The 16,843-nt window shown below is 39.1% G+C and overlaps 2 protein-coding genes across 6 annotated transcripts in view; both read right to left on the bottom strand.

Moving 5' to 3' along the window:
• The window catches only part of LOC136836304 (acyl-coenzyme A synthetase ACSM3, mitochondrial-like), a 319,876-nt gene extending 314,996 nt beyond the window's left edge, over positions 1–4,880 (bottom strand). For 2 of the 3 annotated variants that reach the window (XM_067100426.1, XM_067100424.1), the window contains exon 1: positions 4,277–4,415. The gene's annotated coding sequence lies outside the window, so the exon portion shown is untranslated. Of the gene's footprint in view, positions 1–4,276; positions 4,416–4,761 lie in introns of those variants that run through there. The other variant, XM_067100425.1, reaches the window with a different exon arrangement.
• A 577-nt stretch (positions 4,881–5,457) lies between these two features.
• LOC136836306 (uncharacterized) overlaps positions 5,458–16,843 on the bottom strand; it is a 76,067-nt gene continuing 64,681 nt past the window's right edge. For all 3 annotated transcript variants that reach the window (XM_067100428.1, XM_067100430.1, XM_067100427.1), the window contains 3 exons: positions 9,695–9,873; positions 8,829–9,010; positions 5,458–8,069 (listed from right to left, as the gene is read on the bottom strand). In XM_067100428.1, the coding sequence (XP_066956529.1) occupies positions 6,725–8,069; positions 8,829–9,010; positions 9,695–9,873 (1,706 nt within the window). In that variant the 3' untranslated portion in view covers positions 5,458–6,724. The remainder of the gene's footprint in view (positions 8,070–8,828; positions 9,011–9,694; positions 9,874–16,843) is intronic.

Raw genomic sequence — 16,843 nt, forward strand, 5'->3', positions numbered from 1 at the left:
TCATGTTCAAGCATCTGTTTCCCCAATATCTAAGCTGCTTTGGCCATGATTAGTGAATCATTGCAGTCACATGCCATGGCTAGGGCTTCTCCCATTTTCCTTTTGTAGGCAAACCAAATTTCTCTTCCCTTTTTAAAGTCCTCAATTCTGGGATGCAGACAAGTATCTGTTCTTTCAACCGTGTTTGGTGCGCAAAGGAAGCATCAACATTTAGCTGTTCCAGTTTTTGTTTGTACAAATCATAAAGTTCTACCATTGTAAAACAGCAGCACCCATCTGTAGTCAACTGCTTGTCTCTTATGTACATCTCAAGCTCAGCAAAAGCATGGGCACATGCCTCTTGTCTGTACTGCACATAATCATCTCTAATTTTCTGGGAATTTAGCCAGGTCCTTTCCCTGTTGTACACACCTGTCAGACAAGATGAGTGATACATATGGTCCTGAGAAACAATATCTCCAGCACTAAACTTGGCCAGAAGTTTCTCATCTAGTAGGTTGGTGGCACATCGTTGCAGCTTTTCATGTAAAGGCAATGTCATGGCCAATCGTAAATCTTTGATTGGTGCTGGTTGGTCACAAATAAAGCATATTACTTCTTTCTCAGTCTTAGATTCTTCTGCATCTTCTTCATCTGCCTTCTGGCTACTACATGTGAATTTTGCTGATGGGGCATCATCTTCTTCTTTTGTCTTACACAATTACTTCCTTTTCCTTTCTAGTTTTGTTTTGAACTTCAGCATACATGATTCATGATATGTTGCTTTGTTATTTTCAAAGGTCTGCAGAATTCCATCACCTTCATCAAGCCTTTTGAGATGAAATGGTATAGGCATTGCATTTAACTTATAGAATTCAGGATTGTTTGTAGCAAGGGTAACATAGCCAGCACCAGATGCATCAACTAGTCTTTCACGTGTGTCCTCTTGGCACAAGCAACAAAGCTTCCAGTTAGTTGTACTATCTCCCTTCAGGAAAGATGTTGACTTCCAAGATTGTCCTGCCATTGCTTTTGTTCTATAGGGCGAGGGTTTATCCTTTTACCACCTATATAACATATATGCACTTTCAGATATGGGATACAACTAGGCTCAGATATGTCATAATCCTACCCCTAGCCCGATTATTTATCCAATGCCATTTAATTCCCGTGTGATCTGTACACCATCTAGAAGACTAAAGCCCCATCTTTCTTGGCTCAGCTCTCCCGCGCTGGCACATCCTGTCAATTCAGGTGCAGCTGTTTAACTTTGAAGTGGTGCTAGCTAAACAGCATTTGGGAAACTAATAACAAATCTCTGCCATTAGCTAGCACTGAATCCCTTGCTGAGTTTCACAGCTATAGTGTCAACCAGTGTGCCCTGGTAGTACACTGACACTACACTATTACACTTTTACATTAAGCTTATTACCCATTTTTTTCTAAATGAGGGTGAAAATTAACTAACTGGGGATTAATTGATTTCTAATCTTCAAAAAATGAACTGATTGGGCTGAAGTTACCCCAAATCCATGTATTATCCGACCTTTAGCCTCATATATGAGCTTAAGTACCAATTTCTGGCATTTTGGCGGACATTTTTGATATAGTAACAGCCATCCTGGATATTTCTATGCAGAGAAATGATGTATCTACATATATAAAGGCTTGTTTTTAATATTTTAATATAAACTGGGAGTGACTTAGGGACTTGAATGTGATTAATCAATTAAATACCAATATTCAAATATCCACAGGACGCCATTTTGAAAACCTGTCGGCCATCTTGGAAAATGGCAAAATTTTGTGTGGCCAGAAATTGATAATGAGACCAAGGGACAAGAAGAATAGTTGAGCCAAGTTTCATGCTTGTATCACCATTTGCACTTTTCCCCTATTTTTTTATAGTTACCTGCTCCAATATGGTATAGAATTATTAATATGCTTGTTTGTGAAACAGTATTTCCTCTAGTTATGAATTCCATTGATAGGGGTGTGAATCACTCCATTTCATGATCGTAGCTTTTGCTGAATCACTTTCGTTAAATTTGCAAATAAAGTCTAGTTTTGTACGTCAGTGTTTAATTTCAGTAGGCCTTTGTTTTAAGATAGATACAGTGAGAGAAGTCGACAAAGGGGAAGGAATTTGCTGACGCAAGGGGCCACGACTACCAGAGACGTCTTAGGAAAAGTAAGATGTTTGATTCTCTTCTTAAAACAGATACAGCAATAAAAGATGGCCTTATTTGACCTGGGGATAGGCCATTTAACACACACACACAAACACACACACACAAACACACACACATACATATATAATATATATATATATATATATATATATATATATATATATATATATATATATATATATATATATATATATATATATATATATATATGTCACTAGTGATAGTCATTCTGCCATTTTGTCATATAAAGAGACTCCTAGCAAGGGATTTTTGAATGATACAAGCATTGGTGACCCTACCCAGAGAGACAACCAAACCACCTATCCTAGATCAGCCTACCCCCTTGAGGTCTCTCATTTCCAGATGCCTCCGCCACACAATGCCATTTGCCACCGCCCAAGCGAGGGACTGGGAAGCAATATTTGGCCTAAAAACGAGGGGATCGAGAGTCAATGACCAGTGGGACATCCTACAATAAGTTTCCCTCGCTTGAAGGACCTGGGGGTGGATGGTCGAAGGAGTGGGCGGCATTCCTTCTTCCCTCTAGGACCGTCGTCAAGAGTGGTTGTGAGCAAGCCGCTCCGACCAGTCCTGCGTCTAAAAGACGAACTGCGGTTGTCTTTACAAAGGTAAAGCGTCTGCATGAGGACCTCACCTCATATCCTTTATCTTTCCTTAAACCTTCCCCTTGATAACATCCCATCCTTCCCTTTATCCTGATAGGAAGATCCTATCTACCCAACCTTCATTCATTTTATCCCATCCTTGGACGGGCCTGACCACGTGGCTGTATTTTCTCCTGGCCTTATACCCTCACCCTGTAAAAGTGTGTTAATCACCATTCGTTAGTGTTACCTCTGAGTAGTCTCTACAAATGCTGCGCTTGTTTGTGTTTACAGTGACTAAGGACTTGCGCACGCAACTTCATCATGTTCTTAACTGATATAAATAATCTGTATAAATAATCGTGTGACTTAACTGTATGGTTAAGTGGATTAGGGATCCCTTGCATGTTAGCTCATTATTAATTGTCGTCGTTTTCCCTTTCGGGGGGTGAGAGAAAATTTTGCCGGAACCTTCACGAACTATCCAACTCCACGTAAGCCCCTGAGGCTCCAGTAATCAACGATTAATGAAATATTAGTTTATATAAAGTAAATATTTGCCCACCGCGGTGCTCCCTTTGTTATTATTTTAAATAAGTAGTTTGTAAATGCACTTATTGCCGGTAATTCGTGTCTTACTGCCGACCTCCAAATTTCCCCTTATAACATGTGATTAGTTGTGCTTGCAAGTCCTTAACAAGGCCCTCCAGCTCCCAATCATAAAATATCTATCTATCTATCTATCTGTCTATATATATATATATATATATATATATATATATATATATATACATATATATATTAGATATATATATATATAATTTTGAGGAAACATTACTTGTGAGATTATATATCAGAATTTTAAGAACATAAACATGCTGGACTGCAAAGGGGATAATTCCGAATGAAGAATTAAGAATACGGCCACGGAGATCAAGAAGAATGCAGGGAAGGGCAGGAGCTGAAGATTATCTAACAGATTAAAAATAGAAAACAACAACTGTTGGGGAGCACACACGCACACACACACACAAATTTTATATATATATATATATATATATATATATATATATATATATATATATATATATATATATATATAGCACAGCTAAGACATAAGAAAGAGGGACAGATGGTTGATCATGATTGTTACCAAGACGGGAGTTTGGACCTATTATCTACGGCGGCAATCTACTGTACAGTTCACCCAGGATCCACGAGTGCAGCCTATTCTCGTGTCTTCTGCTGAGTTACCATATCTTATGCTAAAATCATCAATAAACTGTCTTGATAAGAAAGCTAATTTTCACAGCGGTTGCGAAGGAAATGAAAATAGCTATGGGGACTGCTGAACGGCAGCTTCAAATTATACCCCCAAGGTCAAGACCTGTCATGGAACAAACGACTTAGTCTAAATTCATATAAATGACAACGTTTTTTTTTACAAAACAGCAAATCTGATATCCAGTGATAAATAGGCCTACAAAATGGTCATATTACCTTGCAGTATGCGGGTTTCCTTACACGCAATAATAAACCTTTACTTCAACACAAAACTAATACGAGTTGGTCGCACTGAACGAGAACTCAGACTGACTTGACAACGATTACCGAAGCAAAACAAAACACAACTGCTTCCCTCCTGACCTTGAAAGATTTGAATGCCATCGAAATGCAACTCGACCTCAACTCTGTAATATTCTGCTGAGGAAAAAATTTTCAGTATGTCTAAATGAAATTTTACATACTGTTCCTGTTTTACATCACACTTTTTTAGCGAAATTATGGACAGCAAATAGGCTACAGTTACGACTGGCAACTGTGTCTAGTAAACGATATTTGCTGAAGCGTAAATTAACGAGAAGGTTGAACTCACATTTACGTAACATATTGTACAATTTACTATCTCTTCAAAAATTAAAAGGTGATACTGGATACAATGTTTCCGTGATTGGGGTCAGTAGAAATGGTAGTTGGCAACTTACATCTCTGACTGTGATGACTGCTGCTAAAAGGCATCTGTTTTCTTCTTTTTTTATGTTGCTTGTCAGAGCCCAGAGGTCAACATTAGTTCACTTAACCCCTTCAACTACTTATTGCGCTTATGGATCTCCTTAGGGCAAGGTTCCGTGCTGGCATATGCCATCTAAATCTAAACTGGCCACTAATTATTGTTTTGACAACCGTAACTGTATAACATAGGATGGTAATACTGTACTAGTAACCGCTCCTTATCTATTGGTTATCGATCTTGCGCTAGATTCTGGTGCTTATCAAAGGGCGTTTTACTTTTGCATGAAATTCTGAAATGCCGCTCTTTAATATTCAGAGAGTTGTGCCATACTTAAAATGTGCTTATGCTGAGTTCAATATTGTTTCATCGTTCAATAAGTTGCGTGTCCTCAACATTTTCATGCCGTTTAAAAGAGTACCTGTATTGTTCTACAGCCACACAGATTTTCTGACACAACTTCGTCAAAATAACCGCTAATTATCTTATGATTTCAACACTAAACTCGTGAAAGTATTATTTCAAGTAGTAACAGTTGTTATCTGATAAATTGTATAGACTAGGCTGGTATCAAAATGGCCAGGAAATTAAACAAATTCAAATGATGACATCTCAAGCATTTTAGCGAAGAGTATGGGTTTTACCAGAAGGTTAAGAAGAAAAGCCTCAGTAAGTAGAAATTTTTACTTTCTTAACTTTATGTCTCCAGTAGTGCTGTGGAATACACCTTTTCATCTGAAAACAAAGATTAACACTGGGGATGCGTATGGACACGGACAGCAGAGAAATCACCTTTATTATAAATTGACCTGAAATACAAGCAAGAGTGACATCTACAATCTGGATTCTGCTCCCGAGCCACAAAGCTGAAGTTCATTGAGGAGGGTCTTCAGGTCTAAGGTTTTTCACTCTGGGAAAATTCAGGTGACCCAGGAGCTTCGTTGACTAGACCCTCAGAGTGTGCAACAGTGGGCAAGGGATGGTTTTTCGACAGATGTTCCAGGTGCTGTAAACTAAGCCAACGGAACTATCAGCATCGCGAGGCCTGCTTCAAGTGTATTCTGAAAGGTTCTTGGTCTCATTTCAGAAGCTCCAGAAACATCCTTAGGTACAGATGATCGCACTGCATTTGCTATCGAAGTCAGTCTATAACCCTCTTTCAACTGCAAACATGTTGCCCCTTTGTTTTTATTAATATTCTAATAGACTGGTTATTTTAATGTCTTGAAATGAACCAAGAAGGAAACTGCAAAGGATTTAACTTCCCATAAAGAATCGCACAGTTTAATGATTCCTTTTGTGAAAGGACAATCGGGGAAAATACGATTTCTAACTTACGATTTCGTGTCATTTTAAGCGTACAAAAATGTAAAAGCATTTCTACACTCTTAATAAATGTCTTAACACTAGAAAAAATATATTTAGTCTTTGGTCTGCTAAAGCTATTATTCAGTCAAATATACTGATAACACCTCCTGAAAGAATTAGATCAACAAGATATATTTCTATCCAAGGTAGTTCAACATAAAATCCGCCGATGTGGAGATGAAAAGTATGACTCCGAGATTTAGGATAGACCTCTTTGCAACTTTGAAATAAACTTCACACTTCGAGTACGTGTTTCTCGTGTACTGAGTTTGCTCAGGGTAACAGCTTCAGCATGCCTTAAAACCAATAGTTCCCTTACAAAACAACATCCTTAGATAAGGTTACATACTGGGCATATCGTTGCTCCACTGGTTATGAATTGCAAACTGTTTCGGGAAAAAACCTTATATGGTAATTTTCTTGCGCTTTTAACACACAAGCTATTCAACAGAAATGACTGAGTAGTTGAGATCTCATCAAAACAAAGAAAAGAAAAATATTGTTTCTAAACCTATGACCTATATAACATTGTGAGCCCTAAATGTAAAATTTGAGCATATCAGAAGTCGCTAGTGGAAGGCACAACACATGATGAATAAGGGAACGAGTAGGAGCAGCGTCAGATACACGTAGACACGGGGTTCGCATCGCGTGTCAAGAACATAAGCATTATCCCAGTCACCCTGTTCAGGTACTTCTACAACTGCCTGCTCGTTTGACCAGAAGCTCAGGGGTAACGAGCAGTCAGTGGCATTGGTGCAGATCTTCTCCGAGAATTCTGTGTCATAGACGACCCTGTCCATTGTCAAGTTGAAGAACAAATCGTTTGCGTAGATTTCGTTGTCACTGGAGAAGACGAAATAATACGTTCCTGTGATGGGAATATCGTAAGTGATCTTGTTTAGACCCGTATTCTTAAAATGGCAATTTCTAAAGGGAACAAGAGGAAGAGTAAATATGACGCCATCGCAACTGGCCAGTGCTTCTTCACTACTTGAATAGGAAGATCTGTGCTCTTCATTTGATCTGTCATTGAGCGTCGTTTGGTTAAACTTTCCTCTTTCAAATTTGAGTCCCTCCGGGTAGAATACTTTGCCGCCAACTGTCATTTCTGCTGACGTTTCATTGACTTCCCTGTCCTCCTTTGGGTCCTCTAGAATGCCCAGAATATCCCCAGCATCCAGATCTTCAAAGGCGCCCCCTGATTCGTCATCTTCAGCAAATCTTTTCAACCTTAAAGAGGTTTCCTCCTCTTCTTTGGGCAAGACTTCTTCCGTCATGTTCCTGTTCTGTCGGCGACGTCCACTTCTTTGTTTTTTGGGTTGTTGTTGTTTTCTCTTGCCTTTCCGAGTTAGATTTTTTAATCTTCGCTTCGTTTCGTTCCTTAATACCCCACTCACTACTTTGAATCCGCCCGCTCTGATTTCTGTTGTGTGAGTCAAACCTTCTTGCTCGCCTGTCAGTGTCTCCTTCTCATTTGCTCTGTCATTTTGCAAAGTTTTATGGACAATTTTGTGTTTCTCACTGCCGTTTTCTGTATCAGTCTCCTGGTTAATGATCTGCCCATGGAGAGCATAATCTTGATCCTTGCCCTCAGAATGGAGTATCTTTAGAATTTCTTTTTTATCTTTGCTTATCTCGATGGCTTTCCTGAGAAGCTGAGCAATGTTTTGCCGTCTCTCTTCTGAGTGCTGCCTATTCCCCATCACAGGTGCTTCTTCTTCTTCTTTTTCATTACTGTTACGGTTGTGCCTGTTCTCTTCTCCTAAAAGCTGCTTTCTTATCTTCATTCGCTCTTCGCTGATAATATCATCATCCTCAACCATATCTTCCGCAGAGTCCTCCTCTCCAATCCAGGCGCAACGGCGAAGGTTTTCTATGCCACGTAAGATCATCAGCTGACCGCCATCCCATCTGAAAGAATTCAGGTGCTGAGCTTTAAAAAACTGCGAGTCATGTCTGGTACTTTAGCAGTAAAGATAAGACGCCACTTGGCTGTAGTGATTTACCTTAAAACATTTCACAAAGAGCAAGTTACATTTTAAACTAAAACAATTTTGCTGGTAATCACGCTCTTGAAACGAATTATCAGGTGATTTATGCAGACACAAGAAGATGAAGACTGTTGGAATTATGAAGTATGCCTAAATATCTTGAATTTTCATTAATTATCTCTCTCGTCTTGTAATATAAAGAAGTAGTTGGTTACTAGTAAAATTCTAAATGGTTGTTTTTACAAGTAACATGACTGGTGTCCCTAAAAGAATGGTTAACAGTTTTCCTCTGAAAGTGAGTAATGCCTGAATCTCCATTCTTACAACTTGGTAAATAATACTAGATTTCAGTAAGTCCCAGATTCTGGTACACAAGTTCAAAAGTCATTAAGAGATACTTGGGACACATTGCATAGTACTTTGACTTAAAAAACGCAAGTCTTTTTTAATCGAATATGATGCAAGCAGAGTCTTATAGGAAGGTCAGCACAAATCCCTTTTCCATTATTCTGTAAAAAGTGCGGAAAAGAGAGTTAAAGGACAGAATGCCGCAAGAATACAGGAAAACGGAAGAGGAAAGAGAAATCCAAGATTATGCATCAGATGGAACGAGGAGAGGGGTTATAAAACTCATCCCTTGAAGAGTGGGGCGCCAAGTTACGAGGGTCCTGGCCCTTACCTGGCGCAGGAGGAAATGGTGACCGTGGACCCCTGAAGAAGGTGAAAGCCCCAGTACTCCTTCACGTCGTCTTTCATCTTCATCGTGTGCAGCATCACGTGTCGCCGACGCTCTCCCCTGACGCCGGGGGGGCCGTCAGACATGTACGTGTTGAAGCTTCCGTTCATGTGCGTGCTTTGAGCCTGAGGAATAAGGGAAGGTCATGAAGCGTTCTTCAAGGGCTAACTTAATTTCTGTTAATTTCTGTGTCTAAAAGCACTACGATGTTTGAAATATATATATATATATATATATATATATATATATATATATATATATATATATATATACATATATATATATATATATATATATATATATATATATATATATATATATATATATATATATATATATATATATATATATATATATATATATATATATACACACACCCACGCATACATAAGTATACCTTTCCTCTACATAGTACGTTTTCAACATACATTGTCCCTGAGACTGATAATGTGACCAGAAACTAATTGTAAGGCTTATGTGTTTTTCTTGCCAAGAAATCCATTCATATATCCCAGAAGATAACGTGACTGAAAACTTTCTGCAACAAGGACTGTCTTTTGCACCAGTATTACAAGCAATAATAATAATAATAATAATAATAATAATAATAATAATAATAATAATAATAATAATAATAATAATAATAATAATAATAATGTAAAATACTGATTCAAGCTGACAACGATGTTGTTGTTCACAATTTTCAATTGTTTGAAGATAATAATAATACCTTGCTTCATTTATTTACCAAAAGGAATGAAACATCTTAAGTCTAAGATCTGCAACTCCACAACAACGAGGAATCCTACCTGGCACCATACCCCGGATACATGCCGGCCAATGAGTCTCTGATCTGTGGGCATCATGGGGTAATGTCCCGGTGGATAAAGGACCAGCCTCACGTACAGCGGAATGGTGATGAGGACAGCTGGAATCACCAGGGCGAAAAGGCAGAGCCGCAACACACGGCGCGGCCCTTGCAAGAGACCTGAAATTGGACAGAAGAAGAGGGTTCAGTGCAATGTTGATTCCGCTGCCGAAACTTTTGACCATCCATGGCAGTATGGAGGCAACAGCACATAGAGTAAGTAAATATCCGGCATAACAACACAAACATGTTCTCCATGACTCATACTACAAAAAGATTCATCTCAACAGTGTTTTTTTCTCTCATATGTATTCAAGATCAGTACTTGATTTGTATTAAGGTGAGTTGCTCATTAATCCCTTCATAAATTCCATAACAGAAACATTCCACTTCTCTCTCAAAACTCTTGCGCGTACCTGCTACCTTCCTTGCTCCACCTATTCTGTGGCTCGCTTCTTCTTTCATCCTACCAACATTTGCAATTTTTCTACCAAATGTCTATTAGTCCAGCAACCCAGAGCAATCTACTCAGATAAATGAGATACCATCATATATTCACAGTAGCAATTATGTCGTAACCTAACATTTGCGGATATGGATGCCTGCCGGCGACCTCCTGTTGCATGTGTCCCTTGGGACCTCAGAGAGGGGCTCAAAGATACATTTGATTAAACAATCAAAGTGCCATCTTAAACAAATTTAAAATGAACGAGTGGGTCATTCTACTTGTATACGGACACGTCACACGACCCTCCCCCCATCGAAAAGAGACTCAAATTTGGCTCAGAGCAAGCATTGGAGGTACCACTGAAACCATTTTCAAGTGAATAGATATATCCGACAAAGCACAAAATTGCCTGAGCAAGATATGTATAGAATATGTGGTCAACAGAAATTGGGAGACCTGTCACCTAAATATTTTTTTTAATTCATCTGCACTTTTCTGCCTTATTATAATGAATGTTTGAATCTACTGTAGTTATTGTAAATAAGAAAGTGGTGAGCTCATTTTTAAAATGCCAGAACATTATCCTTGTGGACTGTTTGACTATTTTAGGCTCTTTACCTAAACGACTACTACTAGATTTAACTTAATTTTGACCTTGAAGACGATTTCAAAGAATGAGATAATTTTCCATATAAATGAATAAGGTTTTATTCCTTATAACATAAAAAGTCATAGGTATAAGGTACTGAATCTACCGAGGTATCCCTGCTAAAGTATATCTAGATTTACTCATTTTAATGCTAACGGCAGCGATTTCAGATTCTAGACAAGTCTTGTTAAGAGGTACTTATAACTTATGCCAGTAGATTGGTAATTACATAAACTTAACTTAGTTAATGCTAACGCTGTCCTACATCTTCAGAGTGTTTTACATAAATTTCTATTATTTTCATTTTCTAACTAAATTTTCATGTATAAACTGCATAAGTAACTTTGATTTTCCTTGAGACATATAGCTGAAAATAACAAATTAAAAGTTTGACAAATTTCCCATGCACCAAAATAGATGGGGTCAACCACACTATCAACTGCTATGTGTATAATGAGCCAGAAGCTATCCTTGCCTCCTGTGGTAAGTCGATGCACAAGTGTTAAAATTAAACCTTATATTTTTATATCTTTTATGTTGTTTTTTGTACTGGTTTTTCTTGTTCAATGCTATGAAGCATTTAGCCCCATTTTCACTACTCTCTTCAAAACTCACGACAGATCATCTGCCGTCTATGTATCCAATATCTGACCATCAGTCAGAATAAGAGGAATGTCTGCAGAACCACGACGAGAGCGATAAATGTAGCCAGTGAGACACACCAAGAATATGTTGGTGTTACTTAGGATCCGGCTGTAGCTCTCAAAGAATAGTCTATTCAAGCATTGAATGCACCTCGTTACAACAAACTTGTTATGCTTGCAAATATCCTCTTAAATTTGGCTTTTTAATCTGCTATTAATACATTCATTCATGAGAGTGGTGTAGAACACCTGCTAACAGATTCTGGTATTATTAAGTTAAATTCGTTGAGGTTTGCGGAATTTTGAAAGCTAAGCGACATTGGTGATAGGTGCGATTTTTAATTTTGAAAGTTGAATGTCGCTACTTACGAGCTGGAGTAATGAGTTCCCGACGACAGTGGATGTTCAAACGGTGAACCTTTTCTGCATTTACACACCTCGTTTCCCATTACATGACCAATAGTGCTTTGGACGATGAAAAGATTTTACTATGGGTTGTGTGTATTATTTGAGCGATTTTCATGATCATTTCCGAGGGAAACAAACCAATTGGGAGCTGCGAATTCCCAGGGCATGGGGAGATCCTTAATGAAAACGCACTATTTACGGCAGAAGTGAAGTAGATTATCAGCAGATCACATAAAAAACCAGCGGAACCCCATATTTCGGTATTCCATTAGGAGGGCCTACTGTGGGAAACAGGGTTTTCGATGAAGGGATACAAAAACCAGGGCAACCAGGGTTGCCTAACCTAACCTCTCTCAGTGCGCCTTGTCTCCTCCCTTTCACAGTGGGTCGTACTCCGGAGGAGAGTTGGGGGCCGGGTTTGCGAGACCATGGACCAGTTATTTGGAATGATTGTCAAAATAAACGCATGGGTAAAATTGTATTTTGTGCTTTCTGGGTTCCCAATTTTCCGTGTATTTTAGCATCACAGGCGCTACCTGAATATTAGCTTCAAAGGTAATAATAATAATAATAATAATAATAATAATAATAATAATAATAATAATAATAATAATGATACTTATTTCGGCTCAGCGTTATATCCATGGGATATACAAAGTGGGGACAATACAAAACACACAATCAAGAAACACGAGATAAAATGATAATTGGCAATATCCACACAGCTGTTGAAGTAGTAGCAAAAATAATATATAATTATAATAATGGTTATGACTGTGCCAATATTGAGAATAACAGGAAAAATATTCAAAATGATAACAATTAGAAACAGATTACATACAACTGAATTCCAGCCAAAGACTTTAGGTGATTACACAGGTCAGGTCCGGAGGGCTAAATGCGAAACGTGAAAAAACAATTCTTAATAATAATAAAAATAACATTAATGATAATAATAATATTAATAAAAAATATTCATAATGATAAACATAGTAATACAACAACAACGACAATAATAATAATAATAATAATAATAATAATAATAATAATAATAATAATAATAATAATAATAATAATAATAACAGATTCTGCAGATGACACTTTAACATATTGCAAAAATAGAAAATAAGTATATGTATACAATAACTCAGGCCACCCCAGTGTGAAGGAAAATAACGCCATTTATGGAACAGACTCCTCATTAAGCCATATTTCCCACATTTTAGATCTTCTTGCCTCGCTGCTTAGGATGCATCGTATAAACAAATTGTGCTGTTTCCCAGTTGGGTGATCAGACTGAACATCTGTGTGGCAGAGTGTTAGCGGGGCGTGTTGGTGAGGTGTCTCAAAATGTCATTGTGAACAACAGTGATACTTCTTATGGCCTCTCGGGTATAGTTCGTCCAAAGGGAGCACCCATATACGAGGTGTGATCTTAAAGTATGGGGACTGTTGCTAGGGTAAAGGAGCTTGAATATGCAGAATGAGGCCACTTGGCACAGATTAACCTTGACCCCCACTGTGCATGTACAATAAGTTTTTAGCGTCCTAGCTCACTACTGCTCTTTACAGCAGTGCTTGGTAGGAACGTGTGTAGTGTGTGGTTGTCGCGTTGACTATGATGGAGAAAGTTGAGCAGTGAATCAGCATCAAATTTTGGTTAAAGCTTGGTGATACCTGCGAACAGACCTATGCAAAGTTGCAAAAAGTGTATGGAAAGGAGTGTATGAGCCGCACACAAGTGTACTAGTGGTTCAGACATTTTCAAGATGGCCGACAAAATGTCGATAGTGACGAACGTTCTGGGAGACCTGCAGCCAGCAGAACTGAGAAAAACACCGTTTTCTTCGACTACAAGGGAATTGTTCATCATGAGTGTGCTCCACCTGGTCTGACAGTAAACAAGGAGTACTACTGTGACGTGTTACGGCATTTGCGGGATGCTGTCTGTTGGAAAAGGCCAGAATTGCATGCATCTGGTGAGTGGCAATTGCACCATGAAAACGCACCTGCCCATTCAGTGCAGCTTGTACAGCAGTTTTTGGCCAAGCACAACATCCCCCAGGTCCGACAGCCACCATATTCCCCAGATCTCGCCCCTTGTGACTTTTTCCTCTTCCCAAAAATGAAATCCCACTTGAAAGGAAGAGATTTCAGGGCGTCGAGGAGATCCAAGTGAATGCAACAAGGCAGCTGCTGATTATCCCAGAAAACGAGTTCCAGGAATGCTTCCATCAATGGAAACAGCGCTGGATAAAGTGTATGGCTTCCAAAGGGGACTACTTCAAAGGAAATTAAATGCTAAAATGTTACCAGTTTTACATAATTTATGATGCCTCTGTTCTGTTCTGCCATATTTTTTTGGTCTTCTGATGACATGGCCCAAATACGGAAATTCATGCATAAATTCCAGACGATTTCGAGAAAATTTGTGGTTCTGCACATGCTTAAGCGATGTTGAGGCAGGGCAGACATGCACTGGGTCTGGTTACAAAAGATAACCAATTCCAATCATGCTGCCAAGTGTCGAGCCGACGGGAGACCTGCACTGATGGGAAAATCAGAGCAAGGCATGCACCACTTGGGTCTTGGTGCATATCGAAACCAAGACCCAGTGCCCCCAACATCGCTTAAGCATATTGCAGAACCACAAATTTTCCTCGAAATCGTCTGGAATTTATGCATGAATTTCCGTATTTGGGCCATGTCATCACAGAAGACCTAAAAGATATGGCAGAACAGAACAGAGGCATCATAAATTATGTAAAACTGGTAACATTTTAGCATTTAATTTCCTTTGAAGTAGTCCCCTTTGGAAGCCATATCTTCGGCATAACAGAGATTGTTTATTGTTGTTTTGTTGATAGAGCATCCGATTGGAAGTGAGTTCAGTTTGACATTCAGGGCAGCTGTGTATATATTAAACAGGTATGGAGAGGGAATACTGCCTTGCCGGAGCCTGTTTAGGGAGCCAAAGGTGTATGACAATATGTTACCCCATTTGACACAGAACTTCTGTGTGGAAAACCAGCAATATAAAATGCCAGTTAGATATAGAGGTGTGCCTCTTTTGTGCAGTTTCAGAAAGAGCTTCCGGTAGTTTACTCTGTCAAATGCTTTTCTCACATCTACAAAACATAGGAATACAGGAGAGGCTGATGATAGGTAATAGTTCAGCAATTCTTTCAGGATGTAGATGCAGGTGTTGGTTGGGTGGTTTGCTTTAAATCTGAACTGGTTGTCAGCAGTGTGTAGAAAAGGGGATAAGTCTCACTAGAAGAGCTGACTCAAGTATCCTTGAAGCAATTGTAGTAATCTCAATCGGACAATAATTGCCACGGTCAGCTGCATCCTTTAGCTTGTTTTTGATTTATGGTGTTAAGTGAACTAAGAGTAGGTAGTCTGGGAGAAACTGGTGAATTATGCATGCATTGAATAGGGCAGCTAGCAAAACGTAAATTATCAGGTGGCAGAATTTGAAAGCTTCTGCAGGAAGACCATCACACCCGGGCAATTTATTATTGGGTAAATTGTTTATGGCATCGCTAATGTTACCTGGCGTAATATGATCAGTGAGATGAAATTGAATGTTATCAGTAAGGAGGTTATTTACTTCCCTTCAGGAGTCTTGATCGTTTATGCAATTTAGGATAGCGCTGAAGTGTCGCCCCACATTCTTGCGATAGCCTCATCGCCGATGGCTTTCCTAGTCTGTGTGATAGCTTCTACATTGGGATTTAGGGATTGAATGACATTGCAAAGACGAGGGTAATCACCAGATTCTAATTTTCTAGACATTGCATCTGCTCTTAGTTGCTTTTCATTAAGTCTGCAGTGCTTAAGAGCAAGTTTGAACTGCGCTCTTGTTTGTCTCATTAGAAATGCAAAGTGTCCTTCCCTCGGGCTACCATTTTGCCTCAACAGTAAAAAAAAACATTTCACCTGAGTGAGTATACAGATCTTTAACCAAGTCACTCCAGCCAGGTATGTTACGAGCGTTGCCTTGACGAAATTTAAAGGTATCTCTGCTAAAAAAAAGTTAAGTATACCTTAGTTTACCCAGACCACTGAGCTGATTAACAGCTCTCCTTCGGCTGGCCGGAAGGATTAGACTTATTTTATGTAGCTAAGAACCAATTGGTTGCCTAGCAACGGGACCTACAGCTTACTGTGGAATCCGAACCACATTAAACCGAGAAATGAATTTCTATCACCAGAAATAAATTCCTCAAATTCTTCATTGGCCGGCCGAAGATTCAAACGCTGGCCCTGCAGAGTGCTAGCCGAGAACGGTACAGACCAGTCCAACGAAGAGCTAGGTATCCCTGCTGGAGGCAAGCGGAGCAGATATTATATTCGAATAGAATCCTTTAAAATCTCTCCTGTGGTGGTCATTGCTACATTTTGGGTTAGTGCAAAGTAAGGCGTCTGCTGGTTGAACTATAGTCCACAGCCTATTTTCCCTGGTCACCCTAAAGGATCTGGTTTTCTGGTGGTTTTTGAAGTCCTAGTTCACAGCAGGTGGGCGACCAGTTAGGGGATTCGTGGTAGGGAGGGATGGGTATTGAATGACACCTGCAAGGGGATGTGATCATGGCCCTGTTGCAAGATCGTAGCGAATGTTGCAGGTCACAATTGATTCATGAAGATATGGAGACGTGATGCAGTGGCCCAACCAGGATGTTGTAACTGCGTCCGTTCTCTTTTGTACATAGGCATGGGAAGAGAGGGGAGGAGCATTACATCGCTAATTTGGAGAGGATGATTTTGACAGAAGCGAGTAAGTTTGTTATAGAAGTGTTCTGTGGGATGACAATTAAGGTCCCCAATTATGCATATAATGATCAGCAGTAGAATCGTGGATAATGCTATGCAACTCACCAATGATCATTCAGCACTGATCAAAATTGTTATTTTCCCAGGGCATATAAACAATTATTA

The sequence above is a fragment of the Macrobrachium rosenbergii genome, chromosome 56, assembly GCF_040412425.1.
Source record: "Macrobrachium rosenbergii isolate ZJJX-2024 chromosome 56, ASM4041242v1, whole genome shotgun sequence".
Lineage (NCBI taxonomy): Eukaryota > Metazoa > Arthropoda > Malacostraca > Decapoda > Palaemonidae > Macrobrachium > Macrobrachium rosenbergii.